The 20,725-nt window shown below is 42.5% G+C and overlaps 2 protein-coding genes and 1 long non-coding RNA gene across 6 annotated transcripts in view; all 3 read right to left on the bottom strand.

The window, feature by feature from the left end:
• Nucleotides 1-290: 290 nt before the first annotated feature.
• HMCES (5-hydroxymethylcytosine binding, ES cell specific) lies at nt 291-14,603 on the bottom strand. 2 transcript variants are annotated; one of them, XM_028719162.2, is made up of 7 exons: nt 14,250-14,603; nt 12,700-12,969; nt 9,510-9,653; nt 5,867-5,986; nt 3,039-3,208; nt 2,116-2,308; nt 291-1,530 (listed from the first exon to the last, which is right to left on the bottom strand). In XM_028719162.2, exons 2-7 carry the CDS (start codon nt 12,880-12,882, stop codon nt 1,321-1,323), a joined length of 1,020 nt encoding a protein of 339 aa, XP_028574995.2. In that variant the 5' UTR covers nt 12,883-12,969; nt 14,250-14,603; the 3' UTR covers nt 291-1,320. The 2 variants fall into 2 exon arrangements, with proteins under 2 accessions (XP_028574995.2, XP_028574994.2); XM_028719161.2 differs by having other exon boundaries at nt 12,700-12,893; nt 14,250-14,600.
• Nucleotides 11,217-12,692, bottom strand: LOC144327013 (uncharacterized). The gene is made up of 2 exons (XR_013391987.1): nt 12,167-12,692; nt 11,217-11,351 (listed from the first exon to the last, which is right to left on the bottom strand). It is a non-coding gene; the product is annotated as an uncharacterized LOC144327013 (long non-coding RNA).
• A 2,918-nt stretch (nt 14,604-17,521) lies between the features above and the next one.
• Nucleotides 17,522-20,725, bottom strand: part of COPG1 (coat protein complex I subunit gamma 1) — a 30,307-nt gene continuing 27,103 nt past the window's right edge. For all 3 annotated transcript variants that reach the window (XM_077924951.1, XM_077924952.1, XM_028719160.2), the window contains exons 22-24: nt 19,630-19,768; nt 19,421-19,519; nt 17,522-18,797 (exon numbers count right to left, since the gene is read on the bottom strand). In XM_077924951.1, coding sequence (XP_077781077.1) covers nt 18,667-18,797; nt 19,421-19,519; nt 19,630-19,768 — 369 coding nt within the window. In that variant the 3' untranslated portion in view covers nt 17,522-18,666. The remainder of the gene's footprint in view (nt 18,798-19,420; nt 19,520-19,629; nt 19,769-20,725) is intronic.

Here is a 20,725-nt window from a genome sequence, read left to right as displayed (position 1 = left end):
GGTACCACTGTACTGAACTTATAAAATGTTGCAAACTCTCATGGGCTAGCATGATACACTTACAGCATTAATTCTTAACATAGCCAGAGTTCTTACAAATTCATCTGCTAATGTTCATTGTTGTAGTCTTCAAGACAAGACAGGCATATTGTTCAGTGCCTCTGAGGCTGCAGTCCTAACTTCACTTACCTTGGAGTAAGTGGGATTTACTTCTGAGTAAGCATGGTTAGCACTGTAGCCTAAACAAGTGTTTTGATGATTAGCTGGAATTGGGCAATGCACACAAAAAATAATGAGATAGAAACACATTTTATTTTTTACAACCATTATTTAAATAAAAGCAATGAATGTTTTTCCAGAGAGCCTGGCTTCTGCTAAACTGTGCTCAAATAGTGAGCTTTAATAAGATTTGCACCTGCTTATTCAAAACTTAAGACCAGAAACATAACAGCATGTGCTTTGTCCCTTCTAGAAGATCAATTTTTAGCAGGTGTTGTTCAACACAGCAGAGTACCAGAGCAGTTCAATGTTGCTAAAAAGAGTTCTGAGAGTATTTCATTCCTCTTAAGAGTCTTTCATTTGTCAGAGAGGTTACGAAATAATCCTTTGATATGCCAAGAACAATGCTAGCCAGAAACTAAACCAAAAGAAGTATCTCTTATTTTTGAAACAGGCAACTTTGCTTAAAACATGAGAACATGTACAATTCTGACTATGAGTAAGTCTGATGTCAGAAAAGTAGGCCCAAACTCTCATTCCTTCTACAGTGCCAGTGTACTGAATTTTTGCTATTCATTTTCTCATCACAAATTTGGGCAGTTATAATTAAAACAGTAGCTACAGGCATACCACCACCATAGCAGTTTCCCACTAATACAGCTCATACTTACAAAGTACGTGAAGGAGATACCCCAGGCCTCATAAGATGAACATAAGATATTCATAATAAGAACACAGTTATTTTCATTTTTGCAACAGGAGCTCTTAGTTGTAACAGTGGTCTGTTCTCTCCAAAGAATCCAATAAGTGTACTGGATGAACACCTGAACAAGAAACACGCCTTACAGAATCTTTGTTTCTCTCCTAGGAGGAGAAATATATTAAGTGTCTCACGTATATGAAGTACAATTGCTCTCCCAAGGTTGGCAGGGGAATAGCAACACGGTACATAAAATGCACACCCCAGTTTGTACTACAGACAAGAAAAAGTGTTAAATGTCAAGGCCCACATAGTCAGAATATTTGCAATCCCACTCTGCAAATTCAAATCAGTAGAAACTGCCAAATGTGTTTTAAGAATAAAGTGCAAGTAACAATAAGTCACTGAATTTTGGGATGCTTTGCAGAAGGTTCTCCATCTTCTTTCTTGAGCCACTGGTGTATTAAGCTTGAACTGGTCTTTTTAGGTGGTGTGGTTTGGATAAACTGGCTGGACCATCTTGGTAAGCCGTCGCAATCATCTTCTTTCTTGGGAGATTTGTTTTTTAACCAGTTCATCATTATTTTGCTACTTGCACTAACTTTGGTGTCCTAGGAGACAGAGAACAAGGACCATTAGAAAAGTATACCACTATTATGAACTAAAGGTTGATTAGGAATGATGAGAGTATCTACCTATTACCATCATGGTTTTTGGAGCACCCCTTTAAAGCACTGTGATACTACTTTAAACAATCAGCTTCCCCTAAAGGATTTTGGTAGCTGTAGTCTGTTAAGAGTGCTGAGAGCTGTTATTTGATCCCTATTTCTCCTCCCTGAGCCATACCCAGAGTGGTTTAACAATCAATTCCTCTTCCTAGGCAACTCTGGGAATTGCAGCTCTGTGAGGGGAAGAACTCTCAGCATCCTTATCAAACTATTGTTTCCATAATTCTTTAAGGGTAGCCATGACTGTTGAAAGTGGTATCATAGTGTGGTGCGACACCCCGTTTGCTTGTATTTATTTTTGATTCAGCTCTGTCATGGCCAATGGCTAGTACAATAAAGTTATTTGGATTGGATTGGTATCTTAGTGCTTTAAATGTATGGTGTGAATGTAGCCCTGGTTGAAGTTAAATATGACGCGAGAATAATAACCCTACCTATTTTCCCAAACCTTAAAATCCCAAATCTTACCTTCTTGAGGTCCAGTTCAATGGGTACAATGCATTCTGGTGTATTATTTCTGGAATTGTTCACTATGGTTGAGACTGGGTGGAAAGCAAGGTTTTCTGTGGGTTGGATAAGCTTAATAGCTTCTTGTGTGGGCACTTCTGCAAAATCCAGCCATTTTCTGATCGCCTCATCCCCATCCAAGACAGCTGGCATTCTAAACAAGTTAAACAATACAGATCTCAGTGAATAGAATAACCCAAATTAGTCTACAGCATGTTATGGTTGTGGGGGGGGGGGACACCACAGTTGAAGCATCAAAAAGAATCAGATTCCTAATATTAGATGCAGTGGCGTAGCGTGGGGGGTGCAGGGGGGGCCGGCCGCACCGGGCGCAACATCTGGGGTTAGGGCAAATCCACAGGTTAGGGGGCGCAAATTACTTGCCTTGCCCCGGGTGCTGACAACCCACGCTACGCCACTGATTAGATGGAGATAAAGGAAGGAGAATTCAGCAACTAAGATCTGCATGAATTTGCAGCACAATCATTCAAAAGAGGCCCTATTTTTCAAGGGGTCTGAATGACAAAGCCAGGTAACCGTTTTGGAATAATTCAAATGACAACCACAAAATATAGTATAAACATAATTCTTTATAAGCCAAATCCTGTCACTTAGAACAAGTAACTTCTATTCAGATCCTCTTCTCTAAGAGGACAAAGGAGTTTTTTTTTTGGGGGGGGTGTATTTCTCTGACCTTCCTTTAAAAGTTATACATTATATATAGAGAGAGGTGTGATTATTTTTTTATATAATATAAAAATCATATGCCACACTAGTTGGTACACAGAAGTGATGGGAATTGAGACTTAAGCAGCCTTATTCTCAACTAGTTCCACTGTACAATATGATTTTCACCAAACACTTATTGAGCTATTCTCCCTTGCCTGTGATGGATGGAGCTTAGATCTTTTGAAGCATTTACTGTGATGATGGTATAGCTGTACAATGTTTCTCCTCCATCAAGGGGCTCCCAACAATCAAAAATACCAGCCATGGTGAGTAGCTTCCTGTCCTTTGAATCTTCATCCTCACTGTCCACATCTGGCTTGCTGAGCTGCAAAGTTAAGGAATCGTGTTTTTTAAAAATATAAATCTTTCAAGTGCACAACCCCTTCCAGAGAAGGTTGAATACACCTCCCTGGATAGATGAACCACCCATCAACAATACTACCATCTTGTCAGGATTAAGTTTCAATTTGTTAGCCCTCATTGGGACTATTGGCCTCATAAGGACTATCACTGCCTCCAGGCAGCAATTCAACACTTCCATGATTTCACTCTCATTTGATGTAAAAAAGACACTAGTGCTGAGCATAAGTTGTGTGTTTACAATAGCCCAGCAGGACCCCACAGCATAGGTGCCATTTTGCTGCTCAGAAGTCCTAGAACTGGCACTTCAGCTACAAGCAGAATCACGGAAATCGGGGGCAGCAAGCCCTGTTTCGCTACTTGAGGCAAAGCAGGAAGTGCCATGCCACCTGTCCCTGCGCCACACATCTTCAGTGCCTCCACCACTGAAGAAGCTGTGCCAGCATCTGTGCCAATTTATGGCAAGATGAAATCTCACAAGATCTTGTGGGAAATCAGTGCTGATGCTGGGGCTGCTTTTCCACCAGCGATAGAGGCAGGTCAGGCATCAGCTCGGATCAAGAATAATAGTATGGTCCATAGTACTGAAAGCTGCTGAGATATACAGAAGAATCTCAGTGGGCATGTCCTTCTCCCAGTGAATGTTATCCAAAATTGTTTCTGTGCCAAAACCATTCATGAAACCAAATCAAAATTGATCCACAGGGTCTTTTTCATCCAATATTGTCGGAAGTTGCTTCGCAACACTTCATAAGCATCTTTGCAACTGGCTAATAGTGCAGTTATCAGAGTCCAAAAAGGGTTCCTTTAAGAATGGCATCACAACTACCTCCTTCAAGGCAGACGGGACTCTTTATAACAAGCAATTTTATTACTTTCTAGACCCAGATTATCCCTCTCCTACTAGATGTAATAAGCTAAGGGCACAAGCTGAGCAAACACGGATAGGCTGCTTTTCTCCAAGTCCTCAGACTTCAATATGTGAAATTGATTCCTTAACCCAAGACTAGATGGTGCTCTGGACACATCAATAGACTGAATTGCTGAACCAGTAGAATCTAGGCTGAGGCAGATATGAGAAACATCATCCTTAACAAGTGCTTAACAAACATGTCACTAACATCGCCCAGTGGGCCAAGCTGGAATAGACACTAAGCCACTCAGAAAAGCTCTTCTAGATAGGACCCCAAGGATTCAAAGGTGCAGAGAAGTATTTCCTACGCTCAAGCAGAGTAAGCTCAATAACGGGAGTACATTCAGTGACATTTCCCTAGAGACTTCTGCCACTTGTGTTCTAGTCAGCTCCCAACGTGCTTTGATCTAGTTAGAAAGGCCCATTGCTCTAGCTATGTCACCAGAGCAGAGTAGCCAGTGTGGTGCCCTCCATATTTTACTAAATTATAATTCCCATCAGCCCTGACCACTGGCAATGCTGGCGTTGATAGGGAGTTAGAGTCCAACAACATCTGCAGGACACCTCATTTGCTACCCCTATACTAGAGGATAAAGTGGTCGCAACAGCATGGAGCCTGTTCATCTACTGAAGCTGGTACACTAGCTGCACCCCTTTGGGATAAAACAAACCACCTGCACTTATCCATGCCCTGGTAACCTTTTATTACAGTAACATGTTGTACATGCAGCTGTGTTTGAAGACTCTCAGGACTGCTTTTCGTTCAGAACACAGCAGCCTGACTACTAACTGGGAACCAGGAATTGTAACCACTACTCATTAGTTCTTTAAGAGATCCACTGGATTCTGGTCTATTTCTGTGCACAATTCAAACTGATGGTGCTTACCTTTAAACCCTTGCATGGCTTGGGACCTGGCTACTTAAGTAAACATTTCCCACCTCAACCTGCCAGTATCTTCTCAGATGTCTTGTTCTGGTTCCCTTTATGATCTGTAGTGAGTTGTGTGGCTACAGGGGCACATCTTGGGGTTTCAAATTTCAGCAGCACCCTGTGAAATGCCAGAATTCAGTGCCCCCCTTCCATTCTACATCAAAGTTGCGGCACCCCTGAGACTCCACACCCAGTGCAAATGAATTGGTCACACACCACTAAATTTGCCTCTGGGTGGCTGTGGGAGAGGGGTATTCTCATGTTAGGGAGGTTTGCCTTTTTTGTTTCTTTTTAGGTGCAAGGCAAATACCCATTTCTCCCTATGGGTTTAACCTGTGATGTATTCTGCACTTTGCTCCAATTGCTTTTAGCATTCTATTGTACTCTTTTAGTAACTAAAAGAATTCAGTTATTTTAAACTGTCCTGGGAATTTTGAATTGAACGGCAATGCAAAAACACTTTAAATATTGTAAATTGCTTCAGGATGCCTCATGGGAAGAGATTCAGAAATGAAATAATAAAAATTACATGTATAAAAGATGAACAATTCCGACATACTGTTATGCTGAACTTTTAGCATGGCCAAAGGAGAACGGAAATGTATGACCTTCAGCAACAGCTACCCTCAGGTGGCCTTGCTTCATGGGGAAAGGCAGTCTGACCAAAATAATAAAGCCAAAACCTTCTGAAGCAAGTTAAGAGTTTGAGGGAAAGTAAATGAAAATGAAAGAGCCAATGAGCACTTCAGCATTAAATATGAACGTATTGCTGTTGTACCTTTTTATCCTCGGTCTGGGGGAAGTAAATGAAATAGGGCTGCTTCTGCCCATTTTGTTGTTGCCATTCGTAGTAGCCATCAGCCAGCACAACACAGCGTTTGCCTTTTAACAGAGGCCCCTTTTCAGAGAGAGAGAGAGAGAGAGAGATGTAGGGAAGGGGGAGCAAGTTTTATTACCGGTAATTCATGCAAATACAGTGGTACCTCGCAAGACGAATGCCTCACAAGACAAAAAACTCGCTAGACGAAAGGGTTTTTTGTTTTTTGAGCTGCTTCGCAAGACGATTTTCCCTATGGGCTTGCTTCACAAGACGGAAACGTCTTGCAAGTTTGTTTCCTTTTTCTTAACACCATTAATACAGTTGCGACTTGACTTCGAGGAACAACTCATAGCACGCGGTGTGGTAGCCTTTTTTGAGGTTTTTAAAGACTTGGGTGATTTTTGAAGCTTTTCCAAAACTTTCCCGACACCGTGTTTCGCAAGACGAAAAGAATCGCAAGACGACAAAACTCGCGGAACGAATTAATTTCGTCTTGCGAGGCACCACTGTAGTTAAAAACAAACATTTGGGATGGGACAACTTTAACAGTATCACATAGGATTCTAAAGAAATGATCTTCAGAGCAAATGTGAATTCACATGGAGCTGTTGACAAAATTGACAGACTCATTTGTTTTCACTACAATCCTTGGAAGGAAACAGAAATTTAATTACTACATCTACACTTATTGACCCAATGACATTCCTAACACAACAGGGATTCTAAAATGGTGGTGATTGGCAACAGTCCTACAATTGTGCTAGTTCCTGGTGCAGCTCAGGTGCTTTTTGGGGATACTATTGCAACGGTTTCTACATATACGGAGTGTGAGGAACAATTCCCCTATCCCCTATCATTCTGCTCCTTAATGAGTGTTTGTGAGCTTTCCACTTACAAGTCATGTTTAAGAATCCTTACCATCCCTTTAGAGTGCTTATTTGTATTTTTCTCTACTCTGGTTCTGGCTGTTACACCTTTCTAATTAACTCACATTATCAGCCTAACAGATGCTTTTACTGATCTCAGAGATGTATCCTAAAGTGGCCTTCCTTACACAAGCCTCTACTCTGTTGGGATTTGCAGGATACTGGATAAGTCTGCAGGCTTCAACAGGATGATGCAATACTCTGCTGAGTCAGAGTGACTCAGCAGGAGTGTGATTAGTGTGATTGGCTATCACCTGTTTTAAAAGGAAAGCCTGTTTAACAGTGGGTGTGGTGGTTGTGCTGTAGTGTGGTGGTGCTGTGGTGGAGAGTATTCGTTTGTAAGTACTCTGTATGGACTGTTTCTTTTGTAAATGCCTGTATATAGCTCACATTAAAAAGACTGCACTGGAAAAACCTGGAACTCTTAGCGTCTCTGCTGAAAGCGCCGCGTGGAATACGCGACATACTCATCCCTGCCAGAAGTGTAGATGAGAATTTAGGCCACTTTCCCACAAGGTCTCTTATGTGTCTTATTTGTGCCTCTACATGAAGATTTGAGGACAAATCTTATTTTTAGGATAAAATGTAGTACATTTCTAAAGCTGAATTTTTATTAAAACAAAGCCACCTATTAAAAGAGGAGCACACACCTGTAACATAGAAAAAGGTAGGAGAGCAACAGGGAGGAATCCCCAAGGTTTGCCATGCTCCTGTTCTGAGAAGTAGTCAGAGAAATTAGGATGGAAGACCTGACAGGAATCACACTATCGGAGCATCACACAAAATTCTCACAAAAAGTTGGGAGCATGTGCAATTGCAGCAAGGATATTCCACTGGAGGAAAAAAAAGGTCCAGTGCACTTTGCTCAGTTCTGCTCTTAAGAGCCCAGATTGTGACAGCAACATAGTGAGAGGCAGTTCAGTGTTGTGTTTTGGAACGGAAGAATCTGGCAACAAAGTTAGCTGATCTGCATTCAGAGGCTCTCAAAAGGAGCTGTGAAGCAGGTGGAGAAACTGGGGAGAAACAGTCTTGCTGCCAACAAGCACCATACCACCTCACATTCTGTTGTTGTTAATTAAATTTGTATTTGCATGGTGCAAATTCTCCAATTTCTCAGGAGTCAGATGCACCAACCGTTCATATGAAAGCTCTTCTATTCCTAGCACCAATGCGACTCACACTTTCTGAGTGCTAAGGCACTTTCACTGGTGAAATCATTTCACATAAGACAGCTTTGCAACACCTCTCCAGCAAATGATTTCTTCCTGGGATGGGTCAATACCATGATCAATTTCAGAGAACTGAAGAAAGGTTCAAGCCTGTATCCCGAATCCAACATTAATGAACAAGTGTTTGAGAATGCTACTTAATGATCAGAGAAAGACACCCATCTACGTGCTGAAAGGCACTGTCTAGCATGCTCTGAGAGAAGCTTATCCATGACCTATTCCAACTTCTACATAATACTGAGTCAAGGGGTTTAGCTATTTTAGGGCATTTACTGTGCTTGGAAATAAAAAGGAAGCGTTGAAGTATGGAATGTGTCTATAGGCTGGAAAATGAGAGATTTAGGCTGGAAAATATAGTATGGGGGGAAAGTATGGAATGTGTCTATAGGTTGGAAAATGAGAGGAACAATGAGGTTTCCCCTCCTAAACACTGACTAAACTGCTGTGTGATGGCAACATGCCCTTGAGGGGGCTCTTCCACAGTTAGATGATGACTTGTGCTGCTGGAGGAAAAGACTCCCAGGTGTTAAGGTTGGCAGAAGGGGCTCTCTTGATAGTTCCACCATCCTTCAAAAGTGCAGGAAAAGGTGGTCAGAAGTGGGCCCCTCTCTGTTGTGGAACTCTCTCTCCGCAGAGGTGTGTCTAGGATTTTTATCATGTAGCTTCTGCTATATGCTGAATACATACATCTTGACTCTAGACTTTGATAGTGAGGGTATTTGGTTTTTGAGGACCCACCATTTTGTTTAATCTATACTGAGCTGTTTTTGTTTGGAACTGTTTACCTGTTTTTATAATGGTATGATTATATTGTTACCTGCCTTGGGACATTTTGGTGAAAGGTGGGTAAGAAATCTGACAGAATGAATGAATAAATGAGTTACAAAGAAACAAGGAGGGTTAACTTTCCAATGTGATCTCTCATTTCCTCAGTCGAATGCATGTTACTTCATAACCCTTTGCTTCCCCCCCAATAGAGACCCTCCATTTGTGTGCATGAAGTTGGTGGGATGCAAATGGAAAGAGGTGACAGTATTCAGAGCAAACCGTTTTTCCCGTGAGTTTTCATAGACTTCCACTTCTGCTATTGTATTTCCCAAAGCCTCCCATACCAGCAACATTACTTATGTTCTTCTCTAATCGAACCTGCACAGATACCAAACAGCCAGTTATCTTGAAGCTGCTCTGTCAAGCACAGCATGTGAAATGCTATCACCTGCTGGGCTCTTCCCTTTCAGGAAAATCATGATGCTGTGTTCACAGCATGCAGTTCAGAATTGTTTACATTTGGTGCAGCAAGGCAACTGTTATGAATACCTCTAGGAAAAAGCTTCACTTTTTGTGTATAGCTCAAAAGACATACCGTAAATAGCATGGCCAGGAGGAGACAGACTTTCAAAAAAAGAAGAAGTTTATTTTCAAATGGAAAGCTACACAAAAACTAACCTTGTAGGAAAGTTTCTCCATCATGGTATCACTCCGACAATTTGCAGTGTTATACTGCATTTTAGATGGGTCAGCTTCCTTAAACCAGGCTGGAACCAGCCCCCAACGCATAGCTACAAGGACACGTTCAGAAGAGTTGGCATCCTTTAATAAAGTGGAAACAGGAAGAAATATTGAGAAGCATCCAAAAACACAGAAAGAAGATTTCAGAGTAATCAGTGTGTACAATGTGAACACAGAAAACAGCAAAATTCCTGCTGAAAAAGCATGTTGGAATGCAGAAAATGGTTGATAAATTCACCTTTCCAAACGGGAGGGATTTTTACCTTTCTAAAATGGGCTGGGTGCACAGGCCCAGGTGTTCAGATTTGGAAAACATGTGTGGAGCACCTGTTTGTACAAGCAGCTCTTTATCCAGTTAGAGATGCAAACTTCTATACACTTATACCTCCTAGGTAGATTGGGGTGAAAGGGTGTACTAGATTTCTACATTGTCTCTGATTATATAAACAAAGTGATTCTAATCAAGTCAGTTACTGACAAAAATACCAAGTTTTATATTTAAAAAGAAGGCAGCAAGTTAATTATCACTTTATAACAGCTCTGGGATTCATTGCTCTAATTCTGTGTTGTGATGAGACCCTACTATATGACTACAATAGTTACAGAAGGAACCAACAAAATGCAAGGGTCCTGCTGAAGTAAATTAGACATGAGTTATAGCCAGGCAAGTCACGTTAAAAAATACCATTTGAAAACAGGCAAGTAGAACAGATAGTGGGATTTAATTTTGAGTAAACGTGCGTAGGATTGTGCTGTCAGAATTTGAAATCTGCTATTTTACCCTCTTCACAATGTACCTTCCGGTTTTTATGAGTCATTTCTTTCATTTTTCTCAGTTGAAACAATTGAAACAGACCAACGGGTTTCATTTCTCTGTTTGCCAGTTTCTATTCAAATTCAGTTTCGGTGTTATCCCGAGGGCAACTTTTAAAATGGTTTCAATGAAAACAAATACCAAAATAGTCTTACTGGTCTGAGATTTTACAGCATGCATACACATGTAAACATCAGAAAATACAGCACAAGCTCTAATTCAATATTAAATCAATATGTATGATACCTTTTCCTTAATGGTAAATACCACTGAAACTAGTTTGTTAAGGAATACAGTGTAGCAAATGTTTATTGACATCCGTGGTAGAAGAGCAGTGTACTGAGGACTCCAGACACCCATTCACTCCTCCAACTTGCTGACCTCCCTGCTGTTTTGAAATCCACTTGACACTGCTGCATATACACCCTCTTCTTCTGCCTAGACAAGGCAATTATGTTGTGCTCCTCTGGCCAACAAGAGCATACCTTTGGTATGTGCATTTGAGAAAGAACTAATAAACCACAAGCACTTCGGGCAGCTTCCTGTCTAGGCAGGAAAATGAAAGAGGAAATGAATTGCAAATTTTTGGTTTGAAAAGGTGACAGGGCGGGGGCTTCAGGTTTGTGCATTTATACTATTTTGAGACAGATTATTTTAAAATTCACTTTTTTCCTTTTTTACTCTTGTACTGTGAGTGAAATCGTGTCAGAACAAGTGCTTATCTTCCAAGATTTGAGAACTCAGCTTTATTGCAAATCAGAAAACATAATTAACCACCAGTCCAATATTGTATTTGTCTGTGTGCTGGAGCAGGAATTTGTTTTTTAAACAACACCACCACCACCACCACACACAATTATAGCACCCTGTGGAAACACGGTAGTGCAGAGAAGCCTGCTTAGACTGTAATGCTCCATTACAGATAAATAATCATCTCTGGCTGATGGAAGGGTTTCTATCTCTCACTTCCCAACATACCGGTACATTTCTCCTATCACTCTCAGTTAGACTAGCAACTCAATCCTCCATATGAAGCCCTATGCAGATTGAGTTAAATGAAATGTAAGCTTTGTAATTATTAGTAATTTCTCAGTATACAGAATTGTTATTTAGTGATTGTATTACAGTGGTACCTCGGGTTACATATGCTTCAGGTTACATACGCTTCAGGTTACAGACTCTGCTAACCCAGAAATAGTGCTTCAGGTTAAGAACTTTGCTTCAGGATGAGAACAGAAATCGTGTTCCGGCGGCGCGGCAGCAGCGGGAGGCCCCATTAGCTAAAGTGGTGCTTCAGGTTAAGAACAATTTCAGGTTAAGTACGGACCTCCAGAACGAATTAGGTACATAACCTGAGGTACCACTGTACATATAAAGATGAATGTAAGCATATTTATTAAACTTTTAAATCTAACTTTTATTTGGGAAAAAAATAGGGTGACGCAGAAGGAAAAGAAAATGATTTATATATTGCAAAAGACCTGTGTGATGCCGTCACAATGCCAGGATACAAAGACTTCAGTCTTGGCTCCTTTACTAGGGCTGCTATCAACACTAGTCAAGAGATTATGAAGATGAAATGGCATGACGGGGGTCAGCTGGATCTAGTGCGACTGAGAACATCCAACTCAACACACTGCTGGATAGTGGGAAGTTTCTATAGAGGGCTGCTGAAGTTAACATCTCATATGAATCCAACACCTTCACACCATTTCCCCACTAATATACCAAAACTGTATTTTGCTGAAAGATGGTTTGGTAGTCTTGGAAACAAGGAAACATTCCCTCAGCAATACTGGAAACACAGTGAACACTAAAGATTATTACAACCATGCTTAATTGCTGGAGTCATTGATGAAGGCAACATTGACCATAATGCCCTAAATCAGGGATGGGAAAACCTGTGGCTCTCTATACCGTACATTGTTGAATGAAAATTCCCAGGATTCCTGACCACTGGCCATGCAACTTGGGTCTGATGGGAGTTGGAGTCCAGCAACACAAGTTCCACATCTCTGTCTTAAATAAAGATGGATTGGTCAAAATTTGGCCTCACGTATAAAGCAAAGAGTGGTAAATGTCTTACTCTGAAAGACTGCTTCTTCAGAAGCTCTCTATTCTAGATGATTAGACTTACAGAATATAACAGATGTCACTAATTTTGGAACACAAATGCTCCACTGAGCAGGCAGTCACAGTTCCCCTTATTTGTGAAATTTTGATCTTGCAAAGCTAACATAAAGCACCTATACATGTAAAAGTAGCTGAACAGAAAGTTATGCTAAGCACAAATCTAATATTTTGGGGGTTCACCTTTTCAAAGTGTTGTCGGGAGAGAAGCACAGGGCTATTAGACTGTGGGCTCTTATTGTAGGATGGACTATATTTGTCAGCATTTTTCCATTCTGGACACCTTCTCTTTCCTTGATTATCACGGTATTCACAGGCACGGCGGATACGATCTGCTCCCAGTACAACAGCTGTTCGCCCACACATTCTTCAGTGGCCTGCAAAAAGCAGATGTACTCAGACCAAAGGCCTATGAATCTGGCTGACACCCCTGCAGTCTCCAATGTCTCAGTTCTACAAATGCAAACACAGAGAAGTAAATCCTAGTATTCCATGTGCCCTTGATGTGCACCTTTCATAGAATCCCAAGCCTTCCTGGAGAGATCATTCCAGGATGGGTTGAGAGGGAGATCTTGTAGTGTGGACAGCCCAGGACCTCCATTTACAGTGTCCAGGCTTGTGCCCCAGAGAGGCCACTTCGGTGCTAATACAGCAAAAACAATCTTGGGAGGCAGCAAGTTACAAGCTACCTGTCTCTGCAGCTGCAGCAGGTGCTGTGATTCTCCAATGGTTTGATCTCACCACCAGAGGCACAGTCCATTGTTTCTCAAGATAGACGGATGCCAATAACCCAACTTCATACATCCCTCTGTTCTAAGAGCTGCCAATTTGTTCCAACTCTCTGCTGGTTGTTCTTTAAGAAGTTAGTAGTCAATAAGGATACTTGTTTTCTGGTATCATGGTTGCTAAGCTTACTCAGGAGCCTTTGGTGAGGGACTCTGGCAAAAGCTTTTTGAAAGTACACAATATCTACTGGTTCACCCCTATCCACATGTTTGCTGACACTCTAAAACAATTCTAAAAGGTTAGTGAGACACAGGACATAACATTTGCAAAAACTATGCAGATTTTTCTTCAGCAAGATTTCTTCTTCTATATGTTTGATAATTCTATTTTAAAGTTTCCTTTACACTCATTCACACAGAAGCTAACCTGCCTACAGTTTCCTATATTCCCCCTTACATCCCTCTTTGTTTTTTAAAAAATGTTGCTACATTAGCCACTTTCTAGTTCTCAGGTACTAACGCCCAAAGTAGAAACAAGCCACATACTTTTGTTAGAAGATCAGCAATTTCACATTCGAATTAAGAGCTTATTGGAGCACGTGATGTTAAATTTTAATTTGTCAGTAAGCCCTAAAGCTTCACAGCTCACTATCATTATAGGCTCCCTTCCTGAAAAAGTTCAGATGTGGGTACCTGCCCTATCTCTGCTGCAGCAAAGACCCCCCCCCAAAAAAAAACCTTAATCCAGCTCTTCTGCGACACCTCTAGCCCACGTTTAACTTCCTTGAGGCAAATAACAGCTTTCCTGCATATTTTTTTTTTTTTTAAGACTGAAATTTGAGCCAGTAAAAAGTCATCATCAGAACGGGCAACTTGACAAAGACGCCTTATTACAGAGGGGAAAACTATCCCTCCTCACGAATCTCCGCTCTTGGCTTAAGAAAGAAAAAAGGGGAAGCTCTGAAACAACGGAGGGTGGGGAAGGGAGAGAGACGGCAACTTCCTTACCTGTGGGATGTCTTTAAGGGCTGAAAAAGGCGGCGACCACCTTTGCCGAGGGAAAGAAGCGCGGACTGTAGAGCTGCTGGCAAGGAGGGCAACCTTCGCCCCGGAACGGCGCCCCGGTGTGTGGACTCGCACGTCGGAACCCGCCCCCCGCAGGGCTCTTCGCCTCAGCGAGGGTCTTTGTGCGCGCGCTCCGCTCTCGCGTGACGGGGTGGGAAAGGGAAAGAGGCGGAGGGAGAGCTCTCCCTCCCGGGGTTTTCGCGCCTTCCTCGGCGTCGTCGCAGCTCCGGCTCCGGGCCTGGTGGTGACGTCAGCAGCCCGGCCCGGTGGTTCCACCCCGTCGCCGCGCCCCGGCGGGCCTTTCAAAGCGCCGCCTCGGAAATGGGCCGTTGCGCTCCGCGGAGCGAGGAAGGGGCGCGCGAGGGCGGGGGAAGGATTCGGGGCCCCTCGGGATCTTGCCTCCTTGCATAGGTGCAACACCAGGCACACTTAGGGTTTCTACAACTCGGCCTTTTCGAAGGGAATGCCAAGAAAGGCCCACTCCCACTTTTAAATAAAATTGTTGTTGTTATATTATTATTATTAATTATACCCCACCTGGGCGGCTTCCACCACATAAAAAACATTAATAATAATAATATTAATATTAATAATAATAATAATAATAGCGGCAATTATTAACCTCCCTGGGCTCCTGCAGGGGAAAGGGTAGGATAGAGATGCTGATGATAATAATACTAATAATAATAATTGCTACTATTATTATTGCATTTCTACCTTACCCTATATTACCCTTTCTCCTGCAGGAACCCAGGGTGGTTATACAACCTCATCATGAGAGTATTGTAGTCACCAAAGCAGCTGAAACCACAGGCAATATTCGTGTCCCAAAATGCATGTTACCAAGCGTGCTTCTGGTGTATGCCCCAGGATTTCTGCAGTAAAACTATCCAGCACAATCTTAGGCCATGTTCCCGCAATATCCCGCAATATTCAATGCGGCTTAACTTAAATCGCAGTTGGGGTTGCAGTATGGAGCCACACACTTGGGATATCCTGTTTTCATGTCATTTCACTTTTAATTTGTATACGTACCGCCTTTCTATATTACTAACACAAGGTGGTTTACAGCTGAAAAAAGTAAAGATCACACATCTTTTAGCAATCTGATCCAATACAAATAAATCATAATAAAAATAGACTTAAACAACTTATATCAAATTAAGTAATATTCAATAATGCATTAGAATAGGATAGTACACAATAAAATTAACTCTCAAAATAGCAACAAATAATAATTAAACAGGAATTCACTCTCAGCAATTACTACATTGGCCATGATTCCTTGCAAGCTTGTTGGCATCTGTCTGTCTCAGGAGACAATGGAGGAGTGCACCTTCAGGGGTGAAGTCAATGTGTTGGAGAACTATAGTGCCTGCTGTGGCTGTAGAAACTGATACAGGTGAGACCTGTTTTGTTGCAGCTGGGGCAGATGAAGGCATCCGGTTGTGCTACTGCAGATGCAGCATGGCCTTTCTTCCTTCTACATTCTTCTTAGCGGTCATTCCTCCTCTGGTCAATACTATGAATGTATGACGTGACTGCTTGTCTCCAGGTCCTGCAGTCACCTACAAGGGATTCCCACACAGCGAGCTTAATGTTCCCTGCCTTTAAACTCACATTTGCAGACATTTTGGTAACATGGAATTGGCCTGCTAACAGGCCTGGTGCCTGAAGCCAGCTCCCCATAGAGCACATCCTTAGGGACCCTGTCATCTTCCCTTATGTTACAGTGGTACCTCGCAAGACGAATGCCTCGCAAGACAAAAAACTCGCTAGACGAAAGGGTTTTTTGTTTTTTTGAGCTGCTTCGCAAGACGATTTTCCCTATGGGCTTGCTTCACAAGACGGAAACGTTTTGCAGGTTTGTTTCCTTTTTCTTAACACCGTTAATACAATTGCGACTTGACTTCGAGGAGCAACTCATAGAACGCGGTGTGGTAGCCTTTTTTGGTTTTTAAAGACTTTGGTGATTTTTGAAGCTTTTCCAAAACTTTCCCGACACCGTGCTTTGCAAGACGGAAAAAGTCGCAAGACGACAAAACTCGCGGAACAAATTAATTTCGTCTTGTGGGCCACCACTGTATCTCTATATATGTTCTATATATTTCTATTAAACTAAGACAATTAAAAGGTTTAATATTGAGACTCCAAGGGTGAGGCCACTCTTTAAAACATGGAGGTAGGCTGGCTGCCCTCCCTGTCCCTGAATTCCACCCTGACATTATCCATCCTCTGCCAGGGTAACCTGTTCTCTTTTTCTACAGGCCATTAAGTGATGTTGGCAGAGTCATTGCACCTGGCTGTTTCTGTTTGGTTATCTCCCCCCCCCCCCCTGTTTGTGTGCTTTCCCCACACGCTTTGAATGCACAAGGGCAGCAGGCTGACTTCATCAACAGAGTATAGAAATATAATCAAGCTGACGAATCCAGGCGATATGTTCCTGGCGCAGGATAGCCCACTGCCATGTAAAGACAGACTTTAGCAACAGCTATAAAAACAGGCGTCACAAGCCCTGAATATCAGTACCCCAAACCTCTGAGCTGTGAAAAGACAATGTGTAAGGCAAAACCAGAAGATGTGCATTTGCTGGGGTGGGAGAATGATCACAACACAGCAAGAGACTTGCTGGGAGAACTGTAGCTCAGTGGAACAGCAAACTCTTTTGCAAATGGACACTCCCAGGTGCAATTCTTAGCATTTCCAGGTAGGGATGGGAAAGACCCATCTCAAACCCAGGAGGGCCACTGCTGTTCAAGAGTAGACAATCCTGGAGTAGATGAACCAATGATCTGACTTAATATAAGGCATCTTGCTAATGGGAGTTTGAAGCAGATGGAAGAGAAGTGTTTTAATGCTGAACATATCTGGTGCCGTCTTTGACAATTCTTAGGGCCATTGCACACATTTTTTGAGCTACATGCAAGGTATTTGGGGCACAACCCCTATAAATGATAATGTGAATATGAGTGATGTGTTTGAAAATGTATGGACTCTGCAGGTAGACTCTGAAGGAACCAGATCTGGCAGGAGCTTTGCTGAATGTAGAGCCTGAGCATATAACTTATGGGTGAACTTGCCCTTACATGCTCTCTGTAAAACTATTCCTCTCCTTGCCAAAGCCATATAATTATGAAATGTGGTTGTACACAACCCCCTTCACAACCATAATGACCAACCACATACTTTTCAAAAAGAAGGCTATACTGTTTAAATCTTGGCTTACATGGCACAACTTTTATGTACAAAATTATGCAGAGTAGAACAAAGCACAATATTAGCACGTATAAATAAAACAAAACTCCAAGTACCTTCAATAAAATAAAATGCTGGCTAATTATTTAAACAATTGCATTACAATCAATGAAGCAATCTGATGACCAGCCATTTATTAGACCATTTCTTTTTTCCAGATACTGCAAAATACAAAAAAGAGACATCCTATTTTAGGAGCAAACTGTGTAACATGGTAGGCCAATTGCTTTATTTTGCTGTTAGCATGGAAAAACTGCTTTGGTAGAGGGTGAATAGGAGCAATATAGTGGGGTCAGAAGCTAAACATTTCTCTAGCTCACTGTTTCTCCACTCTGGATCACCCCTGCTGCTTCTCTGCTGCCAATTACTGCCACCAGAAACATCTTTTTACATTTGTGCATAACTTAATTGTTTTAATGAAAGAAAAACTGGGGTCAACTATCCTTAATGGAAAGGGAAGTCAGTCAGTTTTCATATGAACAAGTAATAGGTCCACTGAATTTGTACTCTGTGGTTGCAATTGCATTCTAATGTGGGCAAGAGATACTACTCTGAGGCATTTTCCCCCTATCAAATTCTTGAGAATACCAAGGCAGCCTTTTTGCGTTACTGTATTTTATTTGATACAGGTAAGGTCTGTTTTAATGCCACCATAAAGAAACTAAACTGGTAGCAGCAATGGGAGTAAATTCATGCTTTTAGCTTTATGATCTGTTTTGAAGGGCTTAAAACATGTCAAACACAAATAGAAATTGCCATAATGGGAGGGGCTCTCACTGATCACAGAAAGGATCTGACACACGGTTACTACAACAGGAGCTGGTGTGAGCATCTTTAGGCACTGGGAGCCTGCAGAGTTTGATATGAAAAGGATGCTCTTTTGAAATGGTTTAGAGATCCTGAAAAAAATTACTGGTTCTGTATCTCAGAAAACCTCTGATCATACTTTGAAGACTAGCTTTAAACTCACACAATGTTTTCCCCCCCACCTAATTAGAAAAAGAGCTAATGTTCTAATGATTCTCTCAGCGTCCAGAGTAGTGGGGATACATTTCCAACACCCCTTTTGGCTTCAGAGTTTGAAATATCAAGTCCTATATTGTGTTTAACCAACAGAGGCCATGACAACATCCACAGGAAGTTCTTCTCCACTCCGTGCTGTGACTTGCATTGTCACAGTGTCCGTCAGGACAAGACGAGAACGGACCAAGAGATCGTGGCCACCCCGAAATACACCTGTAGTAGACATGAATACGACAATAGCATTAGGCTATCCATCAGCATGTCAAATGTTTAGAAGAATTCTGCATCTCTGCTACCTCAAGAGCATTAAACTAAAATTCCAAAGAAACATACGACACTTAAAAAGAAAAAAAGAAAAAGACCTGAAAATTAGAATGGCTCTTACATTAATAATGTTTTGGCTAACAGTTATCCAGTGTTATACTTTGGCGCTATGGGTAAAACCTCAGTGCCTAGGACTTGCCGATCATATGGTCGGCGGTTCGAATCCCCGCGGCGGGGTGAGCTCCCGTCTTTCGGTCCCAGCTCCTGCCCACCTAGCAGTTCAAAAGCACCCCTAAGTGCAAGTAGATAAATAGGTACCGCTTTATAGCGGGAAGGTAAACGGCGTTTCCGTGTGCTGCGCTGGTGCTGGCTCGCCAGAGCAGCTTCGTCAAGCTGGCCACGTGACCCGGAAGTGTCTCCGGACAGCGCTGGCCTCTTAAGTGAGATGGGCGCACAAACCTAGAGTCGGACACGACTGGCCCGTACGGGCAGGGGTACCTTTACCTTTACTCAGCCATACCCATTAGGATCACCACAAAAATTGAAACCAATATATTAGCACAACTCCTCACCTGCCAGGTACAAGGCATGAGAGTTCTTGTTTTCAGGCACTTTATCTGACCGCTCGCAGGGCTGCATCCCTAGAAATTTGACAATATTGCCTACTGCCTCTGTGGAAAGAAATATATTGGGACCATATCAGAATCCAAGAAAAAATACTTAAAAACTCCGTGGGGGGAGGGGGAGGGAGAAAGCATATCAAGAGCCCCACAAATATTACCTTCCAGTGTTTTCACTGTGGATAACGTGAAAGTCTCTTCTTTTTCAAACTCATCGCCAACTTCTTCCCAGGCTGCTCCAAAATTTGGCTTCAGAACCCTTTGGATGTGATCTGCTATGGTCACCTCAATGTCTTCCAGCTAATATAAAAAAAAAGGACATGTGAATCGATACCACTCTGTATCAAGCTTTGCCACTGGCTCATTGAGCAGCTGTAACCCCCGTCACATTAAGGCATCTCTCGCCTTCCAATTTAAAGGAGGGTTTGGAGGCTGCTTCAAAGGGCACTTAGCAGCTTTAAGGCAGGAGAATGTTTTAAAGGGCTTGCATTTTTCCCCAGGTTGGCCACCTGCCAGTCATGTGTCATGTGTGACTGACAGATCAGGAACCATACCCACCCACAGAATTTGGCCCACGAGGCTGATCCTAATGAGGATTTGGGCCCTGGAGTCAAAAAGGTTCCTCACCCCTAGATTTAGAGGGATGCTGGCCAAGGTGTTCTGCATTTTGCATAGTACTCTATATGCCTGTGACTCTGCCTCCTCTTCTGTACTCCCTCTCCTTTACCAGCCATCTAGTCTTCAACATCCCTTAATGCCCGTCTTTCCACAGAATCACTGGGCCAGCACCCAAATCACACGCTGAACGGAAGAGTGGTGCGCCCTTCCAAGTCACACCATTACAAACATCAGCTTGCCAGATGGAAGGATTGCCCCTCTCCCTGCATGCTCTTCTGATGGTTTTCCCGACCATCCCCTCCAAAAGCCAATGGGGGGGGGGCACACAGTGGAAGAGGTGGTTGGAAAAGCCCTGCTGCGCAAGTGGGAGCACTTCAACTGGGCTTCTGCTGACACGAGTTCATCCCATGAATCATGCCCGCTATGTGTGAGTTGGGTGCTCTACAGCCTTTACCAAAGGTGTCATGGACTTTGAAGACACTCGAACTCGGAACGCAAGGGAGAAACGTGCTAAGAGGAAGGCACGCTTGGCAAATCCACACCGCGATCAACTCCCGCCCGGGAACCAATGTCCCCACTGTGGAAGGACGTGTGGGTCCAGAATTGGCCTCCACAGTCACTTACAGACTCATTGTTAAA

This window comes from Podarcis muralis, chromosome 2 (genome assembly GCF_964188315.1).
Source record: "Podarcis muralis chromosome 2, rPodMur119.hap1.1, whole genome shotgun sequence".
NCBI lineage: Eukaryota > Metazoa > Chordata > Lepidosauria > Squamata > Lacertidae > Podarcis > Podarcis muralis.
Note: the sequence above shows the minus strand (reverse complement) of the source record. Positions and strands in the feature narration are given on the sequence as shown.

What these genes read in the sequence shown, in the direction of transcription:
- HMCES (XM_028719162.2), bottom strand. Translation starts at nt 12,882, where the DNA reads ATGTGTGGGCGAACAGCTGTTGTACTGGGAGCAGATCGTATCCGCCGT. An exon ending in CCCAGACCGAGGATAAAAAG is followed by an intron (nt 3,209 to 5,866) that starts GTACAACAGCAA and finishes TTAACTTTGCAG; the next exon opens with CTCAGCAAGCCAGATGTGGA. An exon ending in CTAAGCTCCATCCATCACAG is followed by an intron (nt 2,309 to 3,038) that starts GCAAGGGAGAAT and finishes TAACTTGTTTAG; the next exon opens with AATGCCAGCTGTCTTGGATG.